The sequence below is a fragment of the Sitophilus oryzae genome, unplaced genomic scaffold (genome assembly GCF_002938485.1).
Source record: "Sitophilus oryzae breed Bouriz unplaced genomic scaffold, Soryzae_2.0 scaffold_575_pilon_pilon, whole genome shotgun sequence".
In the NCBI taxonomy this organism is placed as follows: domain Eukaryota; kingdom Metazoa; phylum Arthropoda; class Insecta; order Coleoptera; family Curculionidae; genus Sitophilus; species Sitophilus oryzae.
In genome coordinates this window covers 987414-1013389 of record NW_022147168.1, presented here as the reverse complement: position 1 = coordinate 1013389, position 25976 = coordinate 987414, and the positions used below count along the sequence as shown (strand labels likewise).

Below are 25976 nucleotides of genomic sequence, written 5' to 3'. Positions count from 1 at the left end.
TCCCCCGCTCTTGAATTGGTTTTTAAATAGCTTTACCTGTACTTATTAGTTAATAATAAATTGTTAATATATAGGTACTTACCTAACGCCGGTGCTGTCGCTGCTGCTGCTGTTGCGCCTTTTGGATGAAGATAGCTATTGTGGTAAGTAAATATTTGTTATATTCTAATAAAAGTTTTTTTATTTTTGATAAATTATTAAATCAATGACGTTCCATAATTTTTTATTTTGGTAAATCAATGGTAAATGCGCTAGTAAAATTAATCATCTGTTTGAATGGGGGAGGGCCCCCACAAGGTATGAGACATATGGTGAATGGCGTTTTTATATGTTATTTGACTTGTATACGAACGTTGTTCATTAGGTGATCTATACCTTTGAGACAACTTAAATGGGGCCCTGGTCAACACACTCCTCCCGTTATTATATATAGACATGTAATACAAATAATTTTAAAAGCGATTGTGGTCCCGTTGATTAAGGCGTTAGCTTGGCGATCGAGAGGACCGTGGTTCAAATTCTGCACGGAACTTTTTTATTAAATTTCACAGATTGGCGCTCGGTGATTACGGTCTTACGGCTGGTTCCTGGAATTCAGTGCAAAAGTGATTTATTAAATTTCAGAGATGATGACTCATCCATCTGGCGTCACGGATGATGACGTCATACGTCAATGGGCCCCATATTACAGTTACCTTCCTTATAGCGCTTGAGCTACCCGATAGGTGGCGCTTGGTAGTTCCGGAGGTAGGCGCTCATGGCGGTCGGTGTCTACGTACACTGTTGCCGGCTACTCAACGAAGTGCAACGTTGCCAAATCTAAAAATCAGTAGATTTAGGGAATTTACATATACCCCATGTTATAAGATTTACATGGGGTGGGTCGCTATGGACGGGAAAATTTCCCTAAATTTAGGGAAAAATGGGGGTTGACCTTGGTTTAAGGTGGCCCCATGACTACTGCTGACTTAAAATTCAGGTTCTTCAGTACCAATTTAATTTTATTTAAATCGTATAAAAATATAATGCAGAATAGACTCAATCATTTTCTTGTTGCGTTGTCAATAAATGTTATAAGCTATTGAAATCGTTAAAAAATATATTTCCAATTTAAATAGTTATAAAATTATTTAATATTAAAAATTTTATACACGCTACTGGATTTTATGTGAGACTCTAGTTACAGATATTACTTTTAGGTAAAATTTGTAAGCCAGATTGCTTTACAAAATTAGAATCGATGTTCAGGATAGTGATGGGAATATCGGTTCCACATGAGTCGCGTTACAATAGCGACCGTTCCAGAAAAATACCGCGACAAAATACCGCGATTTTGTAACCGAGGTTCCAATTTCCCAAGTGTCGCGGTCCTCGCTAAAAATATATGTAACTTATCTATATTTGTAGATTAATGTAACTTTTATCCGCCACTCATTGTCCAAATATCAAGTTTATAATTGTGTATAGCCAATCTATCTCATTTTTAGAAAAACGATGACATTCCTTGTTATTTTCCATTAATTTTCGTTTAAATAAAATCAACAGCTCATATTTATGTGTATTGCAATATAATATATTTAATGTTAAAATCAAGAACAAAGTCCAAACCACTGTCAAAAAAATTGTTTATTGGCCTAACCTAACCTTAAAAATAGATATAAACAATAAAACTTATATAAATGTATAAAAGCAAATAAAATATTTTTATTTTATTTTATTTGCTTTTGCGTTTCATCTTTCAAACAACGCTATTTTATACCAGGCCTAGTACATACCAAAAATCGCTATTTCGAAAGTAACGTAGCGACGGTGACGGGAGCACCAACGCCAATAGTAACCAACCAAATCGCGACAGGCAAAACCGGAACCCTAGAAGCGTTCCAGCGACTTCTGGAACGAAGTACGTCGCCGCGCCGCCGAGGTCGATAGCCAGTTACAGCAGGGACCAGTTACTTCTGTTCGCGACAGACAGAACTACGGCTCTAGGAACGCGACGGCTGGAGCGAACACACGCAACGCTACGTACATACTACAGTGCAAGTTACTACTGTTGGCGACCGACGAAATCGCGACGGCTGGAGCTAAACACGTCGCTATGCGGTTACTACGGTTCCAGCTAACTTCAAGAGCGATCATAAATAATTTATTTGCAAATTATAAATAATTTATAATTTTGTCATTATGAGCGTCATTCTTCAGTAACAGGTTCCTGATTCGTTGTGGAACGCGACATGACGTTACAAAAAATACCGCTCCAAAATCGCGTTACTCAAATACCGACACATAACTAGTTCAGGATATATCTAGTTATATTAAACGATTAGACAGAAATCGAATTTCCGGAGTGAGGCTCTATCCAATCAAAAAACGTATACACACGAAAAAAAACGTATAAAGACGGTCAACAGAAATGATGTTCATCCTGTTCATCATAATGCTGTTAAACTTCTGGACGGAAATCGTATAGATAACAGTTGATGCCTATTAAGTTACCAAGCAGCAAATCGGTCTTTTGGCGAAAATAAGGGCATAAAGAAGGATTGGCTTTCACCAACTACGAAGTTTTAGTTAGGTCTGTTAAATAGCGTTTTTTCGTTTTTATTTTACGGATATCTACAGGGTGATTCACGGTCATGGTACATTAGAAGTTTATGGAGAACCGGTAATAGAACATTTTAAAAACTTGGATTTTTGCATCTGCTCCATCTGACTAAATTATTTTCAGCATTATAGTGTTGCCGCTTCATACTAAAAGTGGTAGCATCTTTGTTACTTTAAATGGAACACTTCTTTCATAGCTTCTCATTTTATTATTCTAACCTATACCCATCTTTAATAGATTTTGAGATAAAAATAAAACATGTGTGAAATTGACAAAAACATGATCTTGATAAGCTAGGGTTAAATCATAAATTCGGCATATTGAAAGCTGATTGGTATTGATATCGAAAGCTGGTTTATAGGTTAAAGAAAGTCGAAATATTCGATCTCTTTAAATCAACCGATTGGTTTTTCATGGTTTTAATTTTACTGAATTATACAACTACGACGTAGAGAGCACTGGTAAATGGTAAACTGGAAAGGAGAAAGATAAATAATAGTTATAAATGCAATTTAAACAGAGTAGGCAATAATTCTTTTAAAAATTCAATTTTTAAAGTAATAAGAAAATCTTTTTTGAAGTGGGTTGGTGAACAGAGTATAATAACATTAAACGTCTGGACGGAAACCGTATAGAAGTCGATGCCTATTAGGTTACAAAGCAGCAAATTGGTCTTTAGGCATAATGTCTAAGTCGACCGATGAGGGAGGATTTGCTTTCAGCGAAGAGGAACGTTCGAGGCGGCTTAATGCCATTTTCGCGTCTTTATTTGACGAACAATCAACTTAATTCGATTCTTTTGTCATTTGATCTTGTACAGGGTGAGTCAACGATAGAGTAAAGTCCATTATCTCATTTGTTTCAAGGTTTACAAAAAAAAATGTTTAATATAAAAGTTATAGGGATGATTAAGATACACATTTTAAAATTATTACAGAGTATACAAGGTGCTTCAAACAAGTGTGGCGGCTATAACTTATGTTTTTTTAAATGTAACACCCTATTTTTTATTTTATTTTTAGATTCTGCGTAAAATTCCATAATTTTTTTATATATAATGTTATATACCTAAAATTAATAGTTTTTGTAATATTTCAATTTATTTAAACAAATGTTAAATTGCAGTGTGGTAAAAAATTGTCAGTGGTGTCATTGTTTCTGAAGTTGGAGTACCAAAATTTGGTAGGAGAGTTTTATAGAGATGAAAAAAAATATATATGTAAAGATATTTTAGTTAAATGATACAGGGTGTTCAAAATATATTATGAATTTCAACTACTTAAAATTAAAAAAATCTCAATTTTTTTAAATGGGACACCCTATATATTATCATTTTTTCTGATAGATTTTACAAAACTCTTCAACTTTTATTAAGTATGTCAAACACCTGTTTTTAATAGTTTGCGATTTATTCCCATTTTTTCTATTTTTACCCATATTTTTAATACAATTACCCTGTAAAATCATAGTTGCCATGACAAAACAAAACTATTTATTACTTACCTTTAAAAAATAGCTTCATAATTAGTTACAGTTGCTGCTATTAGTTAAAATTAATTAACTTTACTCAAATAAACTAAATCGCAGTAGTGAATTTCTTGGTGTATTTCTATATTATGAAAGATGACACTTGGGATTTTTCGTCAGGGCGAATAGACACAGATTAGGGTAATACTAGATTACCTAATTGCTGAAGACTGCTGATATAGGAATTTTCTTCGACATACAGTAATGTTTTTTCTCGTAGTAATTCTGGTTTATAATTCATTTGGTAAAGCCAATATTACTACTGCTGCGAAACCGTCCCATTACACGCTGAAGATGTTTTCTAGATAATATATATCTATTCTTATAGTAGTTAGCAAAATACTATATAATATCGTCCTATTGCTGCCAAAAGTCACTAACTAACATTTTTCCGAACAACCAAATTCAATCACTAACTATGTTTTGAAGCGGAGAATCGATTGCAAAAGTCATTAACTACGATTTCTGGCTATTTATGTTTTATTTTAATACCGAATAGTTACTAACTATAACATCTTTATGCAATGCAATTCATTTTTAGACGCATTTTTCTCGGAAGTAATAAAAAGTAAGTTAGTGACTTTTGGCAGCAATGGGACGATATACATATAGTACTGAACCAAAAAATGTGGTTTTCTGTGCTTGTCCGTGTATATCAGTCACATTGACTAATTCATTTCAAGAAAATCTGTAACTATTATCACTACCATTTATACTCATTACAACAAATTAAATTCAAATTCAAATTTTGTTCTTAACTTGCTTAACAGACATGAAATTGTAATAATTAGTACTTTTTATCAAGGCGACTATGATGTTATAGCGCAATTGTATTAAAAATATGGGTAAAGATAGAAAAAATTGGAATAAATCGCAAACTAATAAAAATAGGTATATGACATACTTAATAAAAGTTGAAGAGTTATGTAAAATCTATCAGAAAAAATGATAATATATAGGGTGTACCATTTAAAAAAATTGAAATTTCTTGATTTTAAGTAGTTGAAATTCATAAATATATTTTGAACACCCTGTAACATCTAACTAAAATATCTTTACATAGGTCTTTTCCTATATCTCTATAAAATTATACTACCAAATGTTAGTTGTCTAACTTCAGAATCAATGCCATCAATGACAATTTTTTATCACACTGCAATCTAACATTTGTTTAAACAAATTTAAATATAACAAAAACTATTAACTTTAGGTATATAACATTATATATAAAAAAGTTATGAAATTTTACGCAGAATGTAAAAATGAAATAAAAATGGGGTGTTGCATTTAAAAAAACATATGTTATATTCGCCACACTTTTTTGAAGCACCCGGTATACTGTTTAATAATTTTAAAATGTGTATCTGAACCATCTCTACAACTTTTACATTTAATATTTTTTGTAAACCTCGAAACAAATGAGATAATGGACTTTACTCTATCGTTGACTCACCCTGTACAGGGTGGGTCAAATTCGACGCTTTTAAATGGAAACACCCTTTTCTATAGGAGATAGACGAAAACTAATATCGGTGTCTGGAGCCCAATTTTCATCAAAAACATGATGGTGAAAACCGCACATCAATATCTGTTACCGTTTCGAAGTTACGGGGTGTTTTTCAAAAATGTGCATTTTTAACAAATCGCTGTAACTTTTTTCCTATGGAAAATTTTGTATTTCTATGAAAACATTACCAAAGCACCTTTTTACGTAGAATTTTATGGTTTAAGCATATTTTTTTTTAAATTAATGATTTGAGAGTTATCAACAGAAAAACTGATTTTTTATTTGGGACACCCTCTATATTTTTAATTAACTGAAAAGAATTTAAAATTACCTTACCAAAAATATAGCACACTTGATATTTTGTTATAATCCCCCTCGAAATACAGAATTTTTAAAAGTTCGCCACTTTTAACTAGTAGGCTTTGGACGCCTTATTGATGATATGCCCTTAATGGAACTCGAAAACATATTTTTCCAGCAAGACGACGCACTGCCTCTGAACGCTGAAGTTATCAGCAAATTTTTGCAGTAAATTTCAAGAATAATTGAATAGCTAACCAAGATCCCAGCCGTTGGCCGTCGAGGCCGCCTAACTTAGTGCCCATGGATCTAATCCTATGGATATATTTGCGGAAGAATAAAGGTTCCTTATGCTTTCGTATAATCTAGACAAGAATTAGAAATACTTAGCAGTTATGAGAGGGTATCTTTCACCACCACCGAATTAATGAATTCCGCGAGAAATGTTCAAAAACTGCCCCGTTCTGTCCATAACAGAAGACGGTCGATATGTCGAACACCTGTAGCAAAATCTCATGTCTTGGTTTGCTATTTATTTTTATTGTTATTAGATATAGTTTAAATGTGTTGATGTTGGTTAAATATATTTTGAATTGTTATAAAATTCTGCATCTCTCATAGCAAATGTTATTTTCGTTTTAATTGATGCTCATAGCTAGAATTTTTTTGTATTACAGCCGGTGCCGTTCAAAGCCTACTTATTTAAAGCGGGCGAATTTCTATATACTCTATATCTCGAAGAGGAATCGAGCAAAATATCAAGTGTGTTATATTTTTGGAGAGGTAATTTTAAATTCTTTTCAATAAATTAAAAATATACAGAGTGTCCCATATAAAAAATCAAATTTTCTGTTGATAATTCTTAAATTATTAATTTAAAAAAAAAATTTATTTTAACAATTAAATTCTACGTAAAAAGGTGCTTTGGTAATGTTTTCATAGAAATACAAAATTTTCCATAGGAAAAAAGTTACAGCGATTTGTTAAAAATGCACATTTTTGAAAAACACCCCGTAACTCCGAAACGGTAACAGATATTGATGTGCGGTTTTCACCATCATGTTTTTGACAAAAATTGAGCTCCAGACACCGATATTAGTTTTTGTCGATCTCCTATAGAAAAGGGTGTTTCCATTTAAAAGCGTCGAATTTGACCCACCCTGTACATTCTATAAATTGGAAGGACGCGCTGAAGACCTTTAAAGGCGCGTATTCTCCAAGCCCCGCATAATAATTATAAACATTTATATACTATATAAATGTGTTATAAGTATATAGCTTATAAACTAAAACGTTTATAAACAGTTTGCGTGATCGATGTATATCAACAAATACACATAAGCGACGTTTCTCTAAGTTCAGCTCTTTAAAATTTAGATAAAAAAATAGGTACTGACTGGAACCATATTAGTGGATAGATGTAGACTTTAGAATGTTTAGGAGGGGGATTAATCACAGCGACTTTACAGATTTATTGTTTGTTCCTCTTTCTTGAGTTATAACGAGTTATAACTCATCATAGAGTCTCAGGGCTTTGACAAAATCCAAGAGCTCCAAAGAGGCCAGCTTTCCATCTCCGACATACCAAAGCTTATGGCACGAGTGGTTGTCGTCTCGGCGCAGTCAGTGATAAGGTGTTCTGGTGTTTCCTCATTTTTCTCACAGAATCTGCATTCGCTGTTTTTTCTCAGCTATAATTTACTGAAGTTTTCGTTGAGAAGACAGTGTCCTGTTAGAAACCCCATAAAAATCCGAAGATTATCCTTACTTAAATCAAGAAAAATCTTTGATTTTTGTCGGTTGTAAGTTCTGAGAAACTTTTTCGAGTGTCTTAGACCGTTGGAGAATTCCCATTCCAGGTTATGGATGGAGTCTTCCATGTTCTTGAGTTTCACTTTAAGCTGGTTTCCGCTTGGAAAGCATAACGGTCCTGGTCCAGTTAGTGGGGAGTGTTCGCTCTTTTCTAGCTAGATCGTTTGCTTTTTCATTGCCTTCTATCCCTTGATGAGCGGACACTCAGAGTTGAAGGACTTTTTCTTTGCCTAATTTGCATAAAATTTTGCCTAGTGGATAGATATAAGTGAAATCCAAAATTGTGGGATCCGAAACACGGTTTACGAGTATATCACATTAAAAATACTTTTTCTAAGAAAATGTCACTATTTGATTTTATATCTGTCAAAGGTTTAGAAAAAAAAATGGAACTTTTTTTAAGTATTCTTAAAAGATTTTTTGATACACTCAACTGCTGTAAATATTGAACGATCTTCATATATTATCCTTTATTGCAATATGCTAATATCAACATACATTATTATACAGCACATCATTCTCAAGATGATTTTTACTTTTTTCTCGATAACTCGCTGACTCAGAAAATTACAAGAGACAACTTTTATGTGGAAAACGAATGTGGAAATTCTTGCAAATGCCGAAAAAGCGTATCTCTATCATCTCTAAAAAAATGAAAACTAAATAATATTATCAATAAATTGGAACGTGTTTTGATTTTTTTAAGAAATAATTCAACCATAATTTCATGTTTTGGTTTCTCTACCATTTTCTTTATAACGGTATCAAATTTGGAAAAGTATAAACTGGATTAGAAATTTTAGAACAAGCAAAAAATTTAATGAATATTTTTTTTCTTAAAAATTTTTTTTAAATAATCATTTATAGAAAATTAAAATTTAAGTCCATATAATTGACTCACCCTGTACTATATCTGCAAAATATTTTTAAAAAACGCACTACCATTGGCTACATATTTTTTTGAGGGTTTGGATAGAAAATCTCAAATAATAATCTGAGAACCTTTTTTGTTTGATGTTGATTGATAGCAACAAATTTTAATGAGTAAACTTCTAATATATCTTATAACAATATAATCCAAAAGGTTTTGAACAATTCTTTCAAAGTAATTTGATTTCGAAGTTTTTATACCTCCAAGACACCCTCCACTAGTATTCAATAACTAAAGTATACTCATAACATTTTGAATGTTATTCCCGATATTACATATTTTTACAATATTCTATTAAAATATCAATTTCAATTTAAACTAAATGTAGCTATCATACACACATAGAAAAAATAGTGAGTCTGTGCCCATATACACATAGAAAAAATAGTGGGTCTGTGGATTTATTTTTAGAGTGCTAAGGAAGACAATGTAACTCTAAAATTCTAGGACAAAATATGATAAATATAACTTCTTAAATATACGAGTACATAACATTTAATGGACATCAATAAAAATACGCTTATTAATTGCATAATAAAGATTTATAAAACTTTTTGTTTACCTTGAGACAACCACTGTTATAAACAGCAGACTCCAGAGCGATCCGCGAAATAAAAACGCCATCTGGACGATCTTGACCATTCCCTTCTCTAATATACAAACCCAAGGTTTGTCCAGGTCTTTTGACAATCTCCACGAACTGCACCTATAAAAAGTAAAGACATATTAAGTAAAAATATTCCAAAGTAAACATTTTATTATAAAATATATCTATAGCTTTCTTAAAAAATAGATATAATTTTGATGATATCAAAATTTCTCAGTTTTATTCAGATGTAGTCAAGAACCTCAAAAATGTCTCTTTATTAATTAAAGGCTCATTTCACACTAGAGGTAAACAAAAATATTCGAATCTCAATCGCCTTGGTAACTGGAATAATTCTAAAATGTTTATAAAAAAGATCCAGAAAAATGATCCACAAACAAGTTTCAAGAATGAATTGAAAAACCCAAAATACTTTGTTTAACAAAGTTTGTTATTGTTTCTAAAGGCAGGAAGACTATATTTTATTTGCAAGGTTTGTTCAGTGTGTCAATTAGAGGTAGGCAAAGATTGAATGAGTCGTCCATTTGAATGAGTATTAAAAATGAATCGTGAGATTCGATTCATTGCTTGTAAGATAGTTCATTCAAATGAATCGTGGTCAGCACGGATCCATAAGATTTGAACGATGAGCCGTAAAAAAGAATCGTGAGAATTGAATCGGGTCACAATGCGACCGTGCGTTCAAAGAGTCGTGAGAATTGATTCATCGCTTAAAATACGGTTCGTTCAATTGAATCGTGACCAGCATGGATCCATAAGATTTGAAAGATGAGCCGTAAAAAAGAATCGTGAGAATTGAATCGGATCACAATGCGATCGCTCGTTCCTACGGCGCGGCGGCGCGGCGGCGCGGCGGTGATATAGGCAGAAATGCAGGCACCAATATTTAGACTTGAACAAAAGCCCTAAACAAACATCATGGGCATAAAATGCAAACGATAAGAAAGTTATTTACAAGAAAAAAACTTATTTATACTGTGCTTAGTACGGGAGTATCTGTAACGTTGATATTTTTGTTAAAATAATATTACCGACTATTAAATGTCGGACTAAAAGACAAAATCGTGTTTTTATGCAATAAATATTGTTGGTCTCTGCTCAATGTGATAAAAAACGGCGTCAGCGATGGTTATAAAATGAAGATCACTGTCATTTTATATGCAAAATTATATGGGGAATGTCATCTATGTTCATTTCCAAGCCAACTGGACGCCATTTTTTTTCGATCATGCGGTATTCTATACTGTTGATTATGATTATATTAAATCGGAATTAAAATATGGCTCTAAAAATATTAAATTGGTATTAAGAAGTCTTTAATAAATAGTATATATAAATTGGATTGATAATTTAATATCAGGTATTGGTAAAATAATCAATCCAGTTACGCCAGTGTCATAAGTGTCGAAAAACAAATGAAAGAACTGTATATTATTTCTTTTTCTGGTCTCTTAAGTAATTTTCCTATCAAATTATTGCCGGTAGGGCCAGACGATTCTTGTTTTTATGAAACGTAAATTGTGCATGTGGTTCGTTCAAATGAACGAATCGTAGTAGTCAATATGAGAGATTGAATCGACTGATTTGATTCTCTAAAAAGAATCGTAATGTACAGGGTGGGTCAAATTCGACGCTTTTAAATGGAAACACCCTTTTCTCTAGGAAAAACATAATGGTGAAGACCGCACATCAATATCTGTTACCGTTTCGGAGTTACGGGGTGTTTTTCAAAAATGTGCATTTTTAACAAATAGCTGTAACTTTTTTGCTATGGAAAATTTTCTATTTCTATGAAAACATTTTCAAAGCAGCTTTTTACGTAGAATTTAATGGTTTAAGTATAATTTTTTTAAAATTAATAATTTAAGAGTTATCAACAGAAAAATTGATTTTTTATTTGGGACACCCTCTATATTTTTAATTAACTGAAAAGAATTTAAAATTACCTTTCCAAAAATATAGCACACTTGTATTTTGTTATAATCCCCTTCGAAATACAGATTTTTTAAAAGTTCCCCACTTTTAACTAGTAGGCGTTGGACCCCTTATTGATGATAAGGTCTTAATGGAACTTGAAAACATATTTTTCCAGCAAGACGACGGACGCACCGCCTCTGAACGCTGAAGTTATCAGCAAATTTTTGCAGCCAATTTCAAGAATAATTGAATAGCTAACCAAGAACGCAGCCGTTGGCCGTCGAGAGGCCGGCCGCCTCACTTAGTGCCCATGGGTCTAATCCTATGGATATATTTGCGGAAGAATAAAGGTTCCTTATTCTTCCGTTTAATCTAGACAAGAATAATTAGAAATACTTAGCAGTTATGAGAGGGTAACTTTCACCCCCACTGAGTTAATGAATTCCGCGAGAAATGTTCAAAAACTGCCCCGTTCTGACCATAACAGAAGACGGTTGATATGTCGAACACCTGTTGTAGCAAAATCTCATGTCTTGGTTTGCTATTTATTTTTATTGTTATTAGATATAGTTTAAATGTGTTGATGTTTGTTAAATGTATTTTAAATTGTCATAATAAAATTCTGCATCTCTCATAGCAAATATTATTTTCATTTTAATTGATGCTCACAGCTAGAATTTTTTTGCATTACAGCCGGTGCCGTTCAAAGCCTACTTATTTAAAGCGGGCGAATTTTTATATACTCATATCTCGAAGAGGAATCGAGGAAAATATCAAGTGAGTTATATTTTTGGAAAGGTAATTTTAAATTCTTTTCAATAAATTAAAAATATATAGGTTGTCCCATATAAAAAATCAAATTTTCTGTTGACAATTCTTAAATTATTAATTTAAAAAAAAGTATACTTAAACCTACGTAAAAAGGTGTGTAATTCTACGTAAAAATGTGCGTTGGAAATGTTTTCATAAAAATACAACATTTTCCATAGCAAAAAAGTTACGGCGATTTCTTAAAATTGCATATTTTTGAAAAACACCCCGTAACTCCGAAACGGTAACAGATATTGATATGCGGTTTTCGCCATCATGTTTTTGACAAAAATTGAGCTCCAGACACCGATATTAGTTTTTCTCTATCTCCGATAGAAAAGGGTGTTTCCATTTAAAAGCGTCGAATTTGACCCACCCTGTACATCGCTAGTGTGAATGCAGTAGATTTAGGTGATTTGACTGCACGCGACTGAACTTGGCTGATTCGAATTGAGCCTAGTGTCAAGAGTCAAAACTCTTAAATGAGTTAGGTTAAAACGATATAGGACACTTTTTATTTCCCATTTTTAAAGTATAACAGTACAGATGTATGTATGTGCCTCAGCTTGTACTAATTATAATTAACTGTATAAATCATTTTGAAACTTAGGAAAATAATCCAACATAACTTACTTGATGTTTGGCATCTTGCATAGCAAGAAACCGTTTGGCTTGTTCTACTGCCGATCTGCCTAGATGACGTGCATCTAGAATTCGAACGATCATCTCACCACGTCGTTCCACGTGCTAAAAATAAAAGAGAATAGAGTGAAACATCTTATAGACACATCGCTAATTGTAAAACTGATGATACAATAAATGTAAATGGCAAAAATGGTAAAAAATATCATGTTGTTTTTTTCGGTGTAGGAATGTGAAAAAGGATTCACGCCACATGGGCAAATAAATCGACCGTTGGCTGGCGGTAAACGTGCGGAGTAAAACGTGGGAGGTAACGTAATTATTAGGTTGTCAATGGTCAGCGAGGCGAATAAATCAGCATTTCGCACGAAACCGCTATTTCTAGAACGGAATCGAAATCGTCTCGCTTAACATCGAAAATAAAAGAATCCGCCGGATTCCGGTAGTGTTTAACCTATTCCCTTTTATTGCTCCCTTTATTTTTTCTCTTTATTTCATTATAATGTGCATTATATGCATAATATTACAGAACTGCAATAACATAAATTAATTAATTAAGTTCTTAACGAGGGTGGGCACAAGAAAGAAACTTAATTGTAGTCTGTTCAATGCAAGGGGCCATCGTACATGACAAGGACAGTTGTGTCTAACATTTTAATTCATAAGTAAAGGCTATTTCTGTAATTTTTTGGATATTGTCTAGGCTATTTTTAACAGTAACCATCAATTCGAAGTTGGCCAAAGAATACCTACAAAAGCTGAACAAATTATGCAAAGAAAATAAAATCGCCGTACTCTGGGAGCAAGCGCGACAAGGAATAGAAGGTAGCAAAAAATCAAACGATCTAGCTAGAATAGGAGCAAATACTCCCCCACTAACTGAACCAGAACCATTCTGCTTACCAAGTGAAAACCAACTTAAAACAGAACTCAGGAACCGAAGACTCCATCCGTAACCTGCGATGGGTATCCTCCAACGACATAAGACACTCAAAGAAATCTAACCGAGAAAAATTAAACATTTCCCTTGATTTAAGTAATAACAATCTTCGGACTGTCACGGGATTTTTAACAGGCCACTGTGATCCTCAATGAACACCTCAGTAGATTGAAGCTAAGAAACAACGACGAATGCAGATTCTGTGGAGAAAATAGGAACACCAGGGCCCGGTACCCTGGAACAATCTGGAACTTCGACATGAAAACGTTATGCTTTCAAAGCGGTAAGCGAAAGTATTCGATTAATGGCAGTATTCGATTAGCAGCAGTCGATTTTGGTATTCTCGTTGCCGTGCGAATCGTTTTCTGGATACACGCTCAGCACATATATTGGCAGCATCGCAATTTCTCAGGCATCTAATAGTCAAATGTGGATAAAACAATGGAAAATGTCAATGTTACGTAAATTTCATAACCTATTGTTGAGTTATGTTATGGTTATGTCAACCTATTTTTCTGTGGATATGTCTTATTCTTATTATGGAGGGAAATGTTGAAGAGGTTTCTCAGCATTTTCGATGTTTTGAACAATATGTATAGCTGCCAAGTCGTAAATTATCAATTTCTTATTGAGGAATTTATAGAAGAAGTAGTTTTCACTAAAGAGCAAGAGAACGCACAAAATCACGATTGATCACTGAAAGTTCGACAAGCTAAACGATCCTTTAAGGCAACCGTTTTCAAATCGCTTGGCGCAATCAATAAAGACGCTAACCCCGTTAGATGAGAATACCCAAATCGGTAGTTAAGTAAAAGTAGCTAAGTAGTCGGTAGTTACCTAAGTAAAAGTAGCTAAGCGAAAATTAACGTCATATACGCTGAGCGTCTAAAGGCGCTTGGTGTTTTCTAAGTTACGTTAAGTTAAGAGTTCGACCCCGAACACCTCCTCACGGAATACGCCGAGGCGACAACCATTCATGCCATAAACTTTGGTACGAGTGATATCGGAGATAGAGAACTAACCTCTTAGTCTAAGATTCGGCTGCAGGATTATTACGGTCATCATATTTTTAATCAAAACCTAATTTTAACTTTAAAATTAAAGACCATTGTGGTGGTAAAATCTTAATTGCAGTTAGGTACCATTGCGACAAAAAAAACAAAAACAAAAAAAAGTAGTACAAGAATTCGTAGTCCCAGATAGAACTCCTGGTCTATAAGGATATCGAGAAGTCGATATCGTCGTCACTATGAAAACAATAAAATTATGCCACCTAACTTTTTAGGCGTTAACAAGGATTTGGTAATAATTGGTAGGTATACGTGGTGAAATAAAAGTATAACAAATTTACCTACCTTTTAAAAATGGGCAATTTTTAATATTTTATTATAGACCAACAATTAAATCATATTTTGTTGTACTACTTATTTTTATCGCAATGGTACTTATTACTTATTACATTCCCTTCTATTGACGCCATGCTACGCCGCTGACTGGAATGGAAATTCAATTATCTGTGAATGAAAATGACAGCTAGTGAGTGAGTCATATGCCATTTGCAACATAAATTAGGTAGTTACTACGCTTTATCTACGACCACATACCTACGTAAAACAATTAAATCCTAAATTTATATTAAATAATGTTAGGATTCCTTGAATTTGACTATTACTGGGACTGATCTGTTGTCAAACATAATATAAAAGAAAAGCTTGGTCTTTGCTTCATATTATTCATTGCTTCATTGATTGTCTTAAGCCGTTTATAATTATTGTGTAAGGGTATTTCGAATAAAGAAATGGGTTTCAAAAGAATACTGGAAAAATAAAACATCACGCCTATATTAAAAAATAAAGCTTATGATGGTTTCTGACAACCAAAACTTGGTTAAAACAAAGATATTTAAACTCGAGTTTAAATATCTTTGGTTAAAAGCCTTTTGTTAAAACGCTTATAAAAATTTATTTCGTTTTAATATAAAAAATAGAAATTGGAATTGGGCAAAAATACACAAATAAATTACTCGGCTTAATTGCGACCGCACCAATAACAATTCCAAACAAATCGAACGAGCGGACAGACATTATTAAAATGGAATTAGTTTTGAAGCCAGTTTTTCCAGGACGTATTTTATCGACATTGCGGCAGCGATATGTCATTCAAATATTCAACGCAACATTTTGTCCATCGCCAGAACACGAAAGCCGTTCCCCAAGGTCCGATAAAATTGTAATTCCCTTTCCGTCAACCTGTAATGGAAATATGCTTGGCATATGCTGATTGTTATTAGCCTTTCCTAACAAGTAACAGAGGGATAAAGAGTGTAATCACCAAAGGCTAAACCGTTTTCAACAAAAAATATTCTGAAGAGAAAACTAAACGTCGATGATATACAAAAAAATATTTATATTAGATATATTCTTTTAATATAAAAAAATATTAATAATTAAAAAAATGTTTTCAGCCTTATCTATTAATATTTCTGAAACATATTTAATATCTTAAGATTAAATTATCCCAATCCACTCACACTTTTTTGTAGAAGTCAAAGTATTTTTCTAAAATACATCCTAACACATACTTTAGGTTGGCACTTATACAAAAATCCTAAGTCTTTTATTATAGGAGCTACAGATGGCCGACGTACTGTTGCCGGGTCCATAGGAAAAACTTTGAACAGTGGCAATCCCTATTTGCGGCAACTTTTTGATAGGCACCCTCATAACATCATACACAGAATAAGAATAGCTTTCATCTGACATACAAATGATCAAAAACTTTGAGCGTAATGTGGTCTCCAAAGTCAGTTATTACCAAATACGTTTAAATAAAATATACGATGGCCTCCCCATAAGAGCAATTAGAGGATTTACGTCCCAGTATTGAAGGAGGATAGAAAATCGAGTCGAATAGTTTCAAGACATAGGTTCATCCTTGTTTAGTCAAACCTCCTACAACACAAGGATAGACTTATGTAAGAAATGCATTGAAATTCTATAGCCATCCTTCAATATCGGGACCGGAATTTAAGCGGTACCCTCCGTATACTTTATTTTAAACGTATTTGGATATTACTATTATTAATTAAACAAAGTTGCGGCAACTTTTTGGCACTCTGTTAAAAGTGTTTCTCCTATTCATAAACATACGTAAAAATTATGTTTTGATTAAAAATACGATGATCGTAATAATCCTGCAGCTAGATCTTAGACTATAATATGACATATTGATATGGCATTAAATTATCTACCTGATGAACGTATTTCTACAAATTGAGATTGAGATATAAATTAATCAACATTTTGTGAATCGTTGCGTTGCAATCCGCTCGCTACTACTTCAACGCCACATCTTAATAATTTATCAATTTTATCCATGAATAACATACGACAATTTCATTTATATAGTGACATTTATGTATCGAATTTTAACTACAAAACAGCCTTCCTATTTGTTCTCAGTGCTCATGCTCATTCGACTAGGCAAGTGCACTAATTTAAAATTCATGAATACCGAACAGCTAACTTCCAAAAATCTTACAGTTTCATAGCGCCACATTTGTGGAATAATATTTCTAATTACTTTAAATTTCAATCCTTTACACATTATAAGAAACACATTAAAATTCGTTTACTGAATTCGCAAAAATTATAGTTTTTTACTGATTTGTGAGGTTCTTGTTGTTCCCGAGTTTACACTGTTTCGTCCTGCCTATCTGTTTATCTCCGCTCATTCCTGATGAAATAATGTTTTCAGTTTCTTTTTAATTTTATATTTTCAAATTTAAGTTATTTTTGTTTTTGTAATTTATCTTTCGAAAGATCACAACAATGCTATAAAAATGGGAAAAGAACTATTGGAATATGTAGCGGAATTCAATTACCTAGGCAGTTTGATTTCGGAACAGGTCAAATATCGACTCTGAAATTCAGCACAGAATTAGCAGCGCCTCAAGAGCACTCTGGAAATTAAAAGACAGGATTTTCTACAATCATGACTTAAGCACAAAAACGAAACTTGCAGTGTACCGAGCAATAATAATCCCCACTATGTTATATGGAAGCGAAACCTGGGTGCCGTACCGCCGACATATGCATTAAACAAGTTGCAACAGAGACACCTTAGACAACTCTTAAGAATAAAATGGTTCCATCATGACTCAAATGTATCGATCCTTGAAAAAGCTAGCTGCGAGAGCGTTGAAGTCATGATTACAAAATCCCGCTTAAGATGGACTGGTCACGTATGCAGAATGCAAGAAAACCGCCTACCAACATCTCTGCTTTACGGTGAGCTTGTAGACGGTAAGAGAAATCGGGGATAAACACGCAGAATGAGTGGGAAGAAGCAGCGCATAATAGACCGCAAAGGAGAAGAATTGTAAATTCAGTTAACAGCGACAACCAAAAAGTAAAGAGGCAACAAAGCAATGAGATTTTTGAATGTCTGAGTGCGGAAGAGAGATAACAAATAACAATCGAGCTTTTCAGTCACAGAAAAGATCATGTAAGAAAGCGCCTTCAGTAAATGGTTATGCACATTTACTGATGCGTGTCAAATACTCGTCAGCGAGTAATGGCAGTATGTATGTATGGTCGCAGTCCGATCCCTTTAGACACTCACACATTTATTAACATCATCATCATCATCATCATCATCACGCAGCCCCCTTTCACGTCCATAGTTGAAAATAGGCCTCCTCCAAACGTCTCCAGTTCTCGCGGTTTTTAGCTGTTGCAATCCAGTTAGTTGTTATTCGTTTCAGGTCGTCGGTCCATCGGGCGGGAGGTCTGCCTTGGCTACGCTTGTCGGCTCTTGGTCTCCACTCTATAAGTCTTTTGGTCCATTTCCCGTCTGCCATTCTAGCAGTGTGTCCATTTATTAATAATATGTATTAATTTGTAACTTGTATCTAATTTGAATTTGAATTTAAATTTGGCACGGGAACCGACAAGAATCGTGTAAATACGTATTCAGACTACTCGTAGTTGAATTACAGTCGGATGAGATACTATTATTGTCCCAAATCTCATAATACTGTTCCAACTCTTGATGCGCACCTACAAAATCGTTTTTCCGAAAATCGACGAATAAAATAGTCAAGAAACTAAAATTATTATTCATATTTAAACATTCAACTCGACAAAATAAACACGTATTAAGCGAAAAGTTCACAAAATATATTTTCCCCCCCTTCATTTTTATGACGCCCGCAATTTTGTTTTATACTGCAACTATTTCATACAAACGAGACAACAAAATTACCTAATTAATTGCATACCGCATTATGATTCTTAACAAAAACACTGCAACCTCTTTAATATAAATTTAGTACGTTGTTAAAAAGTCGCAAATATGCCGCGGGGCATTTCAATTTTACCGACTTTAAAGTTTCAGTTAGCGAAACGCAAAAAACGGCATCGCTCGCGTTTCCTGTTCTGCATTATCTTTTATTTTTCGGCAGAGTTCCGGCAAAATTTTAATAGAGAGCCGGTCGCTCTATTTCCACTTCTTTGTTTATTAAAATATTAATTCCGTTCGAGGTTGGTTTAAATTATTCAGCACCCATTTTAATTATACCCTCAAATTTCGGAACAACAAAAAAGAACATTAAACTAACCAGGGGCTCATATAGGGGACGGGTTAATTATCCCCCTCCTAGAACGTAACTTATAAATCAGGTAAAATTTTACATAAAATAAAATTTATAATTTTTTTTTTAAATCAAATTAATAATACCAATCAAAATGGAAAATCCAGGCCAATACATGTTTACTTGCATCCCGACAAGAGAAGAACGGGAAAGCAACCGAGTAATGAACACTCAAGAGATAGCAGTCTACACAGATGCTTCTGTAAATTCAGGGGGCACAGGTATAGGCATCTTCTCAGAGGAACTAGACATCCGACGATCTTTACGGCCATCGGATGGCTGTAATGTTCTACAAGCAGAGGTTTACGCCATGAAGGAAGCGGCTAGTTGTATACGAGAGAAAATTGCTGATAGACCAATAGGCCAATAGGGGTATACTCTGACAGTGATATACTCTGACAGCTTGGCCGCTTTAAGAAGCATCACTATGCAATCAGTGATATCGAAAACTGTGATGGAATGCCAAGAAGCACTGTCCTGGCTGCGTCAGGGCGGGGCTACTCTGTGCTGGATGCCAGGCCACAGCAATGTTGTGGGCAATCAGGAAGCAGACAGACTCGCCAAAGACGGAGCCAGGGGAGAGGCCGTGGCAGATGACCCACCACTTGTGACGTGGCAACATCGTGAGGACTGCGCTACAGCTCGAAGACTATGGCCAGTGGTAGATAGCAAAAAGACAAAACAACTACTAGAGCACAAAAAGGACCTAGTACGCATAATTGTAGGTGTCGTCACTGGAAACTGTCCCACGGGAGTAAACCTCGTGAGATGGAAAATTTCCGACGACGACTACTGCATAGAATGCGGAGAGGAAGAAGAAACCATAGAGCGCCTGCTGTGCCACTGTCCGGCACTGGAATACCGACGCTTTAAAACTTCAGGGCAAGGTTTTTTGGAGGGACTAGAGGAAGCAACAGAAGCCAACATCAGCGACATCGGGAACTTTGTAAAGAGCTGGAAGTGCTTTAACGCAAAGAAAGAATGAAAGGAAGGTTAGGTAAAACTATACAGGGGTATCGCAATGGGTCCAAGGCCTCCGAGTGAGGGATCAGATATGATCCCAAACCCCAGCAACCTAACCTAACCTAACATGTTTACTTTTTGGTTCAAAAATGCATACTTTATACGAAACGTTTAAGGAAATACTGCCATCACAGGAAGTTAAGTATCTGGGAATAATCCTGGACAGTAAACTTCTATGGGAGATGGGAGATATTAAGAATATTACCAGCAAAACCAAAAAGACTCAAATGAAGACTGGCAGACTCTCAGAAGACTGGCGAGAAATAGATGGGGCTACGCCCCTAACATTTTACGCTGAATTTATACCATGATAAGTAAGACCAATAATTACCTATGGAGCAGTTGCTTCGTACACAAAATTAAAGCAACGTACATCGAGGTAAAAATGTGCAAAGTACAGAGACTAGCGTGCATCTCTAACACAGGTGCCATGAGAACATGTCCAACATCAACAATGGAGATCATTCTAGAATTAACACCACTGCACATTGTCGTCGGTAGATATGCAACTGACGAAAACGGTACTGGGAGATCATCAAAAAGAAAATTCCACTCTTCCAACTCGAAGTGAATTACATACCAAGAATGTACAACTTTGAGAAACACCTGTAGTATTGAGCAATAAAAAGGATTGGAAGAGTTGGTCTGAGTTTGCTCGGCAGATAAAAGACCATACCATAACGTGGTATACTGATGCTTCTAAAACCAAAGCAGGGACAAGGATAGGAGTATTTAGATCGAAAATTAAATACTTCGAACCACTAGGCACCTTACCCAACATCATTCAGACATAAATCTACGCTATCGAAAGATGCGTACAATTTGCCTGAGATAGGAACTATCGAAAACAAGAAATAACCATCTTATCCGATAGTCAAGCAGCACTAAAAGCGATCGACTCAGTAACCATCAATTCAAAGTTGGTCAAAGAATGCCTAGAGAAGCTAAACAAATTAGGCAAAGAAAATAAAGTCCAAACTATAGAAGACTTCATCCGTAACCTGGAATGGGAATCTTCCAACGGTCCAAAACATTTCAAGAAATTTCTCAGAACTAACGACTGAGAAAAATCAAAGATTTTTATTGATTTCGTAAGAACACTCTTGGATTGACACGGGGGTTTTAACAGGACACTGTCTCCTCAACGAACACCTCAGTAGATTGGAGCTAAGTAACAACGGCGAATGCAAATTTTGTGGGGAAAATGTGGAAACACCAGAACGCCTCATCACTGAGTGCGCCGAAACGACTTTGTGCCATGAACTTTGGTAGACTGATATCGGTAATGGAAAACTAGTCTCTGTGAATCCATCTTATATACTGGCTTCTGTCAAAGCCCTGCGATTGTATGATGAATTATAACTCGTTTAACTCAAGAAAGGGGAACATACAATAGATCGCGGTGATTAACACCCCTCCGAAACATTCTACATTCTACATTTAACATTGTCCAGTAATCCAACCTGTATTTATATGCAGTAGTTCTAGTGATGTTCGTTTAGTATTTACTAATGACTCCGAATGAATTTTATATCCTAACATATAAAATGACCAATTTGATACGCCAAGAGCCAATTCCGCAGATAAAACTTTGTGGTTGTGTGGCGGACCAAGCCTGTGGAATCTTCCTACTATCTACTTCTAACCTATCAGATTAGATTGGTATAAAAAAGCGATCGAAGAATATAAAGTCCGCGAACTTATAACGCTTTCATAAAACGTCGAATGATTTAATCGGGCACAGATCTAATCAGCAGGCTAGATTGAGCTGTCCAAAACACGCGGGTTATGATACGTGATGTCCGCAAACCAAATCCGCTGGTTGTATAGGGGGTTAATAATATATACAAATAAAATTAAACTGCATCAAATTACTTTAATGTTAATAATTACTTTATAATATATTTAATAAACTGAATATTCGAGTATTATTCATACCACATAACCATAAAATTTTAATACAATATGTTAATGCCATTATTAATTCAATTTTAAATACACTAAAGAGCGTTAATCCAACATACATGCTTAAAAAGGATTTAGCTTTAGCAGGTTGGACCATTTCGAAATACAAATTAAATCGGCGAAACGTATAAAACCGTTAAACGTTTTGTACTGTTAACGCCGTACTAATACCCACCTCATTAAGGACAAACCGGTACAAATTAAAAGTGAAAAGGCCTTTTTGTCATTGTAGGGTTGTACAACCCCCTTCTCCCAACCTCACCCGTCGTTTGAGCCCCAACGTTCGAAACAAATTAATACAAATGCTTTCGTTTTTGCGGTCTGGAGCGCAAATTGCTGAGGCTTTACGACCATCGCTCAAAGCTTATTAGAAAATTGGGCGCATTTCGAGGACAAGGCTAATAAGTCTTCTTTCTCAAGAAATACTGTCGTTTTCTATTTATTCTATACGTATTAATGTAAATATTTATTTTTTCTCATTTCACTAAATGGCCGTTTACAGCGTTTTCAGATGGAGAGCAGCGTCCGCGCGTACTGTCCGCCAGTTCCATGAGTTTAAATGAACAATTTCACATGGATCGCGTATGTTCCGTCCCGATGAGCTATCTTGAAAAAACATCCGCGCGGACGGTCCGCTCCATCTGAAAGCGCTGTTACGCTCAGTTAATTTACGCAAACTGGTTTGCCCAAACCAAACTGCACAAATATTAAACTATCTTAAAAACTCGCCACAATTAAATACACATTCGAGAAACAAATTATGACTTTAAAATCTTTAAATGTTAACCATAGATCACAAAAGATTTTTTTATTCAAAGTGCCATAGATAAGCGAAACAAGTTTAGATTGGAAAGTGTCCATAAGGACAATGTAAACACTATTTGGCGCTATTCTTGCAACGGTCGCGACCCAAAGCTTTTGAAAATTTTGGAGCGGTTCGGCTTTTTCCGGAATTATATCGCCAAATATTGTTTATTCAAATTTATTATTATTTTCTTTTAATTTTATAAATAAAATACAGTGTGTTGCATACAAGAAACTTCATTTTATATAAGGACATTTATAAAATACCTATAAAACATTGGAAACCGACGTTATGCCACGATCCACGATGGTTTTTGCAGTTTACAGTTCACAGCACAGCTTTTTAAGTTTCTAATACCACTTTTTCACAATTATCACGGGTTTGAGTAAATAAAACTTAAATTAAACTCACAAGATAGCAATAATTACTTTGAAAATAGACGCTTTAAACACTTTTCGGAATTTTTTCAATGAGAGCGGTTTAGATTTTGAAACATTTTATAATTTTTGAAGATTCTGACTTTGACAAGAGATAATTATTTCTGTTTTTGTTTGCGGTTGTTCTTAGCAACCGCTATAGCAGCGCCAGATCGCGTACAACGGTCGCGACCCAAAACAATTTCGCGACCCAAAATTATGACGGGCATTCCAATCTAAATGTATTTCCTTTATCTATGATGTTAACCAAAAAATGCCACAACTATCTAAAACCATGGTAATGCTCAGTTATCAATAAAGACGAAACAGATTTTATTCAATCCACATTTTTGAACTGCACAAACCTTTGAATAAGAAGACTAAGGAAGGAGCATAATGCTATCTATGTATTCATGCATGGTGGGCGGAAAAAGGACTCTAGGGTGGGGATCCTTGACAGTTCTGTTTGACGATTCACTTGACACATTTGAATTTGATTTGAAATTTTGTGGATTTGTTATTCTTTAGGGAGCTTATTTTATGTTATTTATTATTTATTCTGCTACTGATAGTTGTATAAAGGTAGTAAATCTAGATGGAAATTGTGGCAGAACTTAAATTAACAGTGACACTATCGCGATTTATCGGAAAAGACTATAAAATAGTTGGTTGTGTAGCGTGCGGTAGATCTCGGCAAAAATCGAGTGGAATAATGGAACAACTTTTCGCTAGAAAGTGACTATATAATATACATACGTGTAGTAAACCGATCATTTATGAAATTCACTTAAATTAACTAATTATATATTTTTTCTTGCATTTTTGCTTTTTTACTACTTGTCAAAGATTAGATGTCAAAGAATTTAGATACGTCAATTTGACTTACCTGCTTCAGTAGCGTATCGGATGTTTGTGTTAATAAATAATTATTAAAAATTATCTATTTTTATTATAATAATATGTTTTTATAACAATTGTAATAACTACCAACATTTATTTCACAACGTAAAATAAAAAAAACAAATTATTGAGTCTACCCCACGTCTACCCTACATCATAGTTTTAGATTTTTTAAATTAAATTAGAACGGCACTGATAAACCGGAATTTAGGTCGGCCATATTTGCGTCCCATCGCGGTGGACATAAGATTTTTGATATGCTCCTTCCTTAGTCTTCTTATTCAAAGGCACAAACTAAAAGTCTGGTCGAGATGTGGAAATCCGCGTTTTTTTTGGGGGGGGGGGAGGCTTTTTTATGACTGATATTTATTTTTTGCATAATAATAATTAAATTCATTTATTAACAAAACGATTATCTTCTACTGACTTCGGATGGCCGTTAGACGAAAACCAATTGCGACCAATCATGCATACCCAACCCGCATTAGTGGAGTCCAAGAATTAATTCAACGTCAATGTAAGTATACATGACGTGGAAACGGACAAAGAAAATCTAGTCGAAGAAATGATCGATGATTCAGCTAGAGAAGACAACAATTCAGATAAATAAAGAAGATTAATAATACAAAAATAATAATTCGTGTGTTTACGTCTTCTTTGGAATTCATAATATGGATATTATATTTCTTTACTAGTTACTACCAAACGCCGAAATTTCAAAAGTTTCCATGGTTAATTTAATCATTACTAAGCAAAAAATAAATATCAATCATAAAAAGCCCCCTCCCACCTAAAAAAAGGGTAGTTATCCATCTCTAATATCAGTCGTACCAAAAATGGCAAAAATAGCTGTCGTCTCGGCGCACTCAGTGATGGTATGTCTCCATTTTCCATACGCAAAATCTGCATTCGCCGTTTTTTCTTAGCTTCATTCTACTGAGGTGTTCATTGAGGAGACAGTGTCCTATTAAAAACCCCGTGACAATCCGAAAACTGTTCTGAATTAAATCAAGGAAAATATTTAATTTTTCTTGGTCAGAAACATCTTCAGAAACATCTTCGAGAGTCTCAGAGCGTTCGTTTATTCCCGTTCCAGGTTACGGATGGAGTCTTCCAAATTCTTGAGTTGTGCGCTTTTAATTGGGTTCCACTTGGGAACCAGAACGGTCCTGGTCCAGTTAATGGAGTGTTATTTTCGATATAACAATAGGTACTAAATAATATATTCATGGATATATAACAATAAAAAATTAAATAGAGCAGACATATTGAAAATATCTAAATTTAACTAGTTAGAGAACAATTACATGTATACTAAAACCGTTGACGCTCGGAATACTTAAGTTAACATAATTTCTTAAACAATTAATAAATAAATATTTTGAAAGAAAATTGAATAAAACTAATTCCAGACCTTTGAAGAGAGAGTAATACTACTCGCACAAGATAAATATTAACATAATTTAATATAAGACGTCTTCACATCTGGAAACTAAAGTTTAACTTCACTTTCATAATTAGCATATCTGACAAAGGCTTATGCCGAGAGGCGTATTTTATTATATAAAACACATAGCTAGAAACTATTATAGTCGACTAAATTCGTTGGTACATATCCG

At 34.4% G+C, this 25976-nt stretch overlaps 1 protein-coding gene across 5 annotated transcripts in view; it reads right to left on the bottom strand.

The window, feature by feature from the left end:
• The window catches only part of LOC115887457 (rho GTPase-activating protein 100F), a 225640-nt gene that overhangs the window by 105508 nt on the left and 94156 nt on the right, over window positions 1-25976 (bottom strand). For all 5 annotated transcript variants that reach the window (XM_030906887.1, XM_030906888.1, XM_030906892.1 and 2 more), the window contains 2 exons: window positions 12647-12760; window positions 9242-9385 (listed from right to left, as the gene is read on the bottom strand). In XM_030906887.1, coding sequence (XP_030762747.1) covers window positions 9242-9385; window positions 12647-12760 — 258 coding nt within the window. The remainder of the gene's footprint in view (window positions 1-9241; window positions 9386-12646; window positions 12761-25976) is intronic.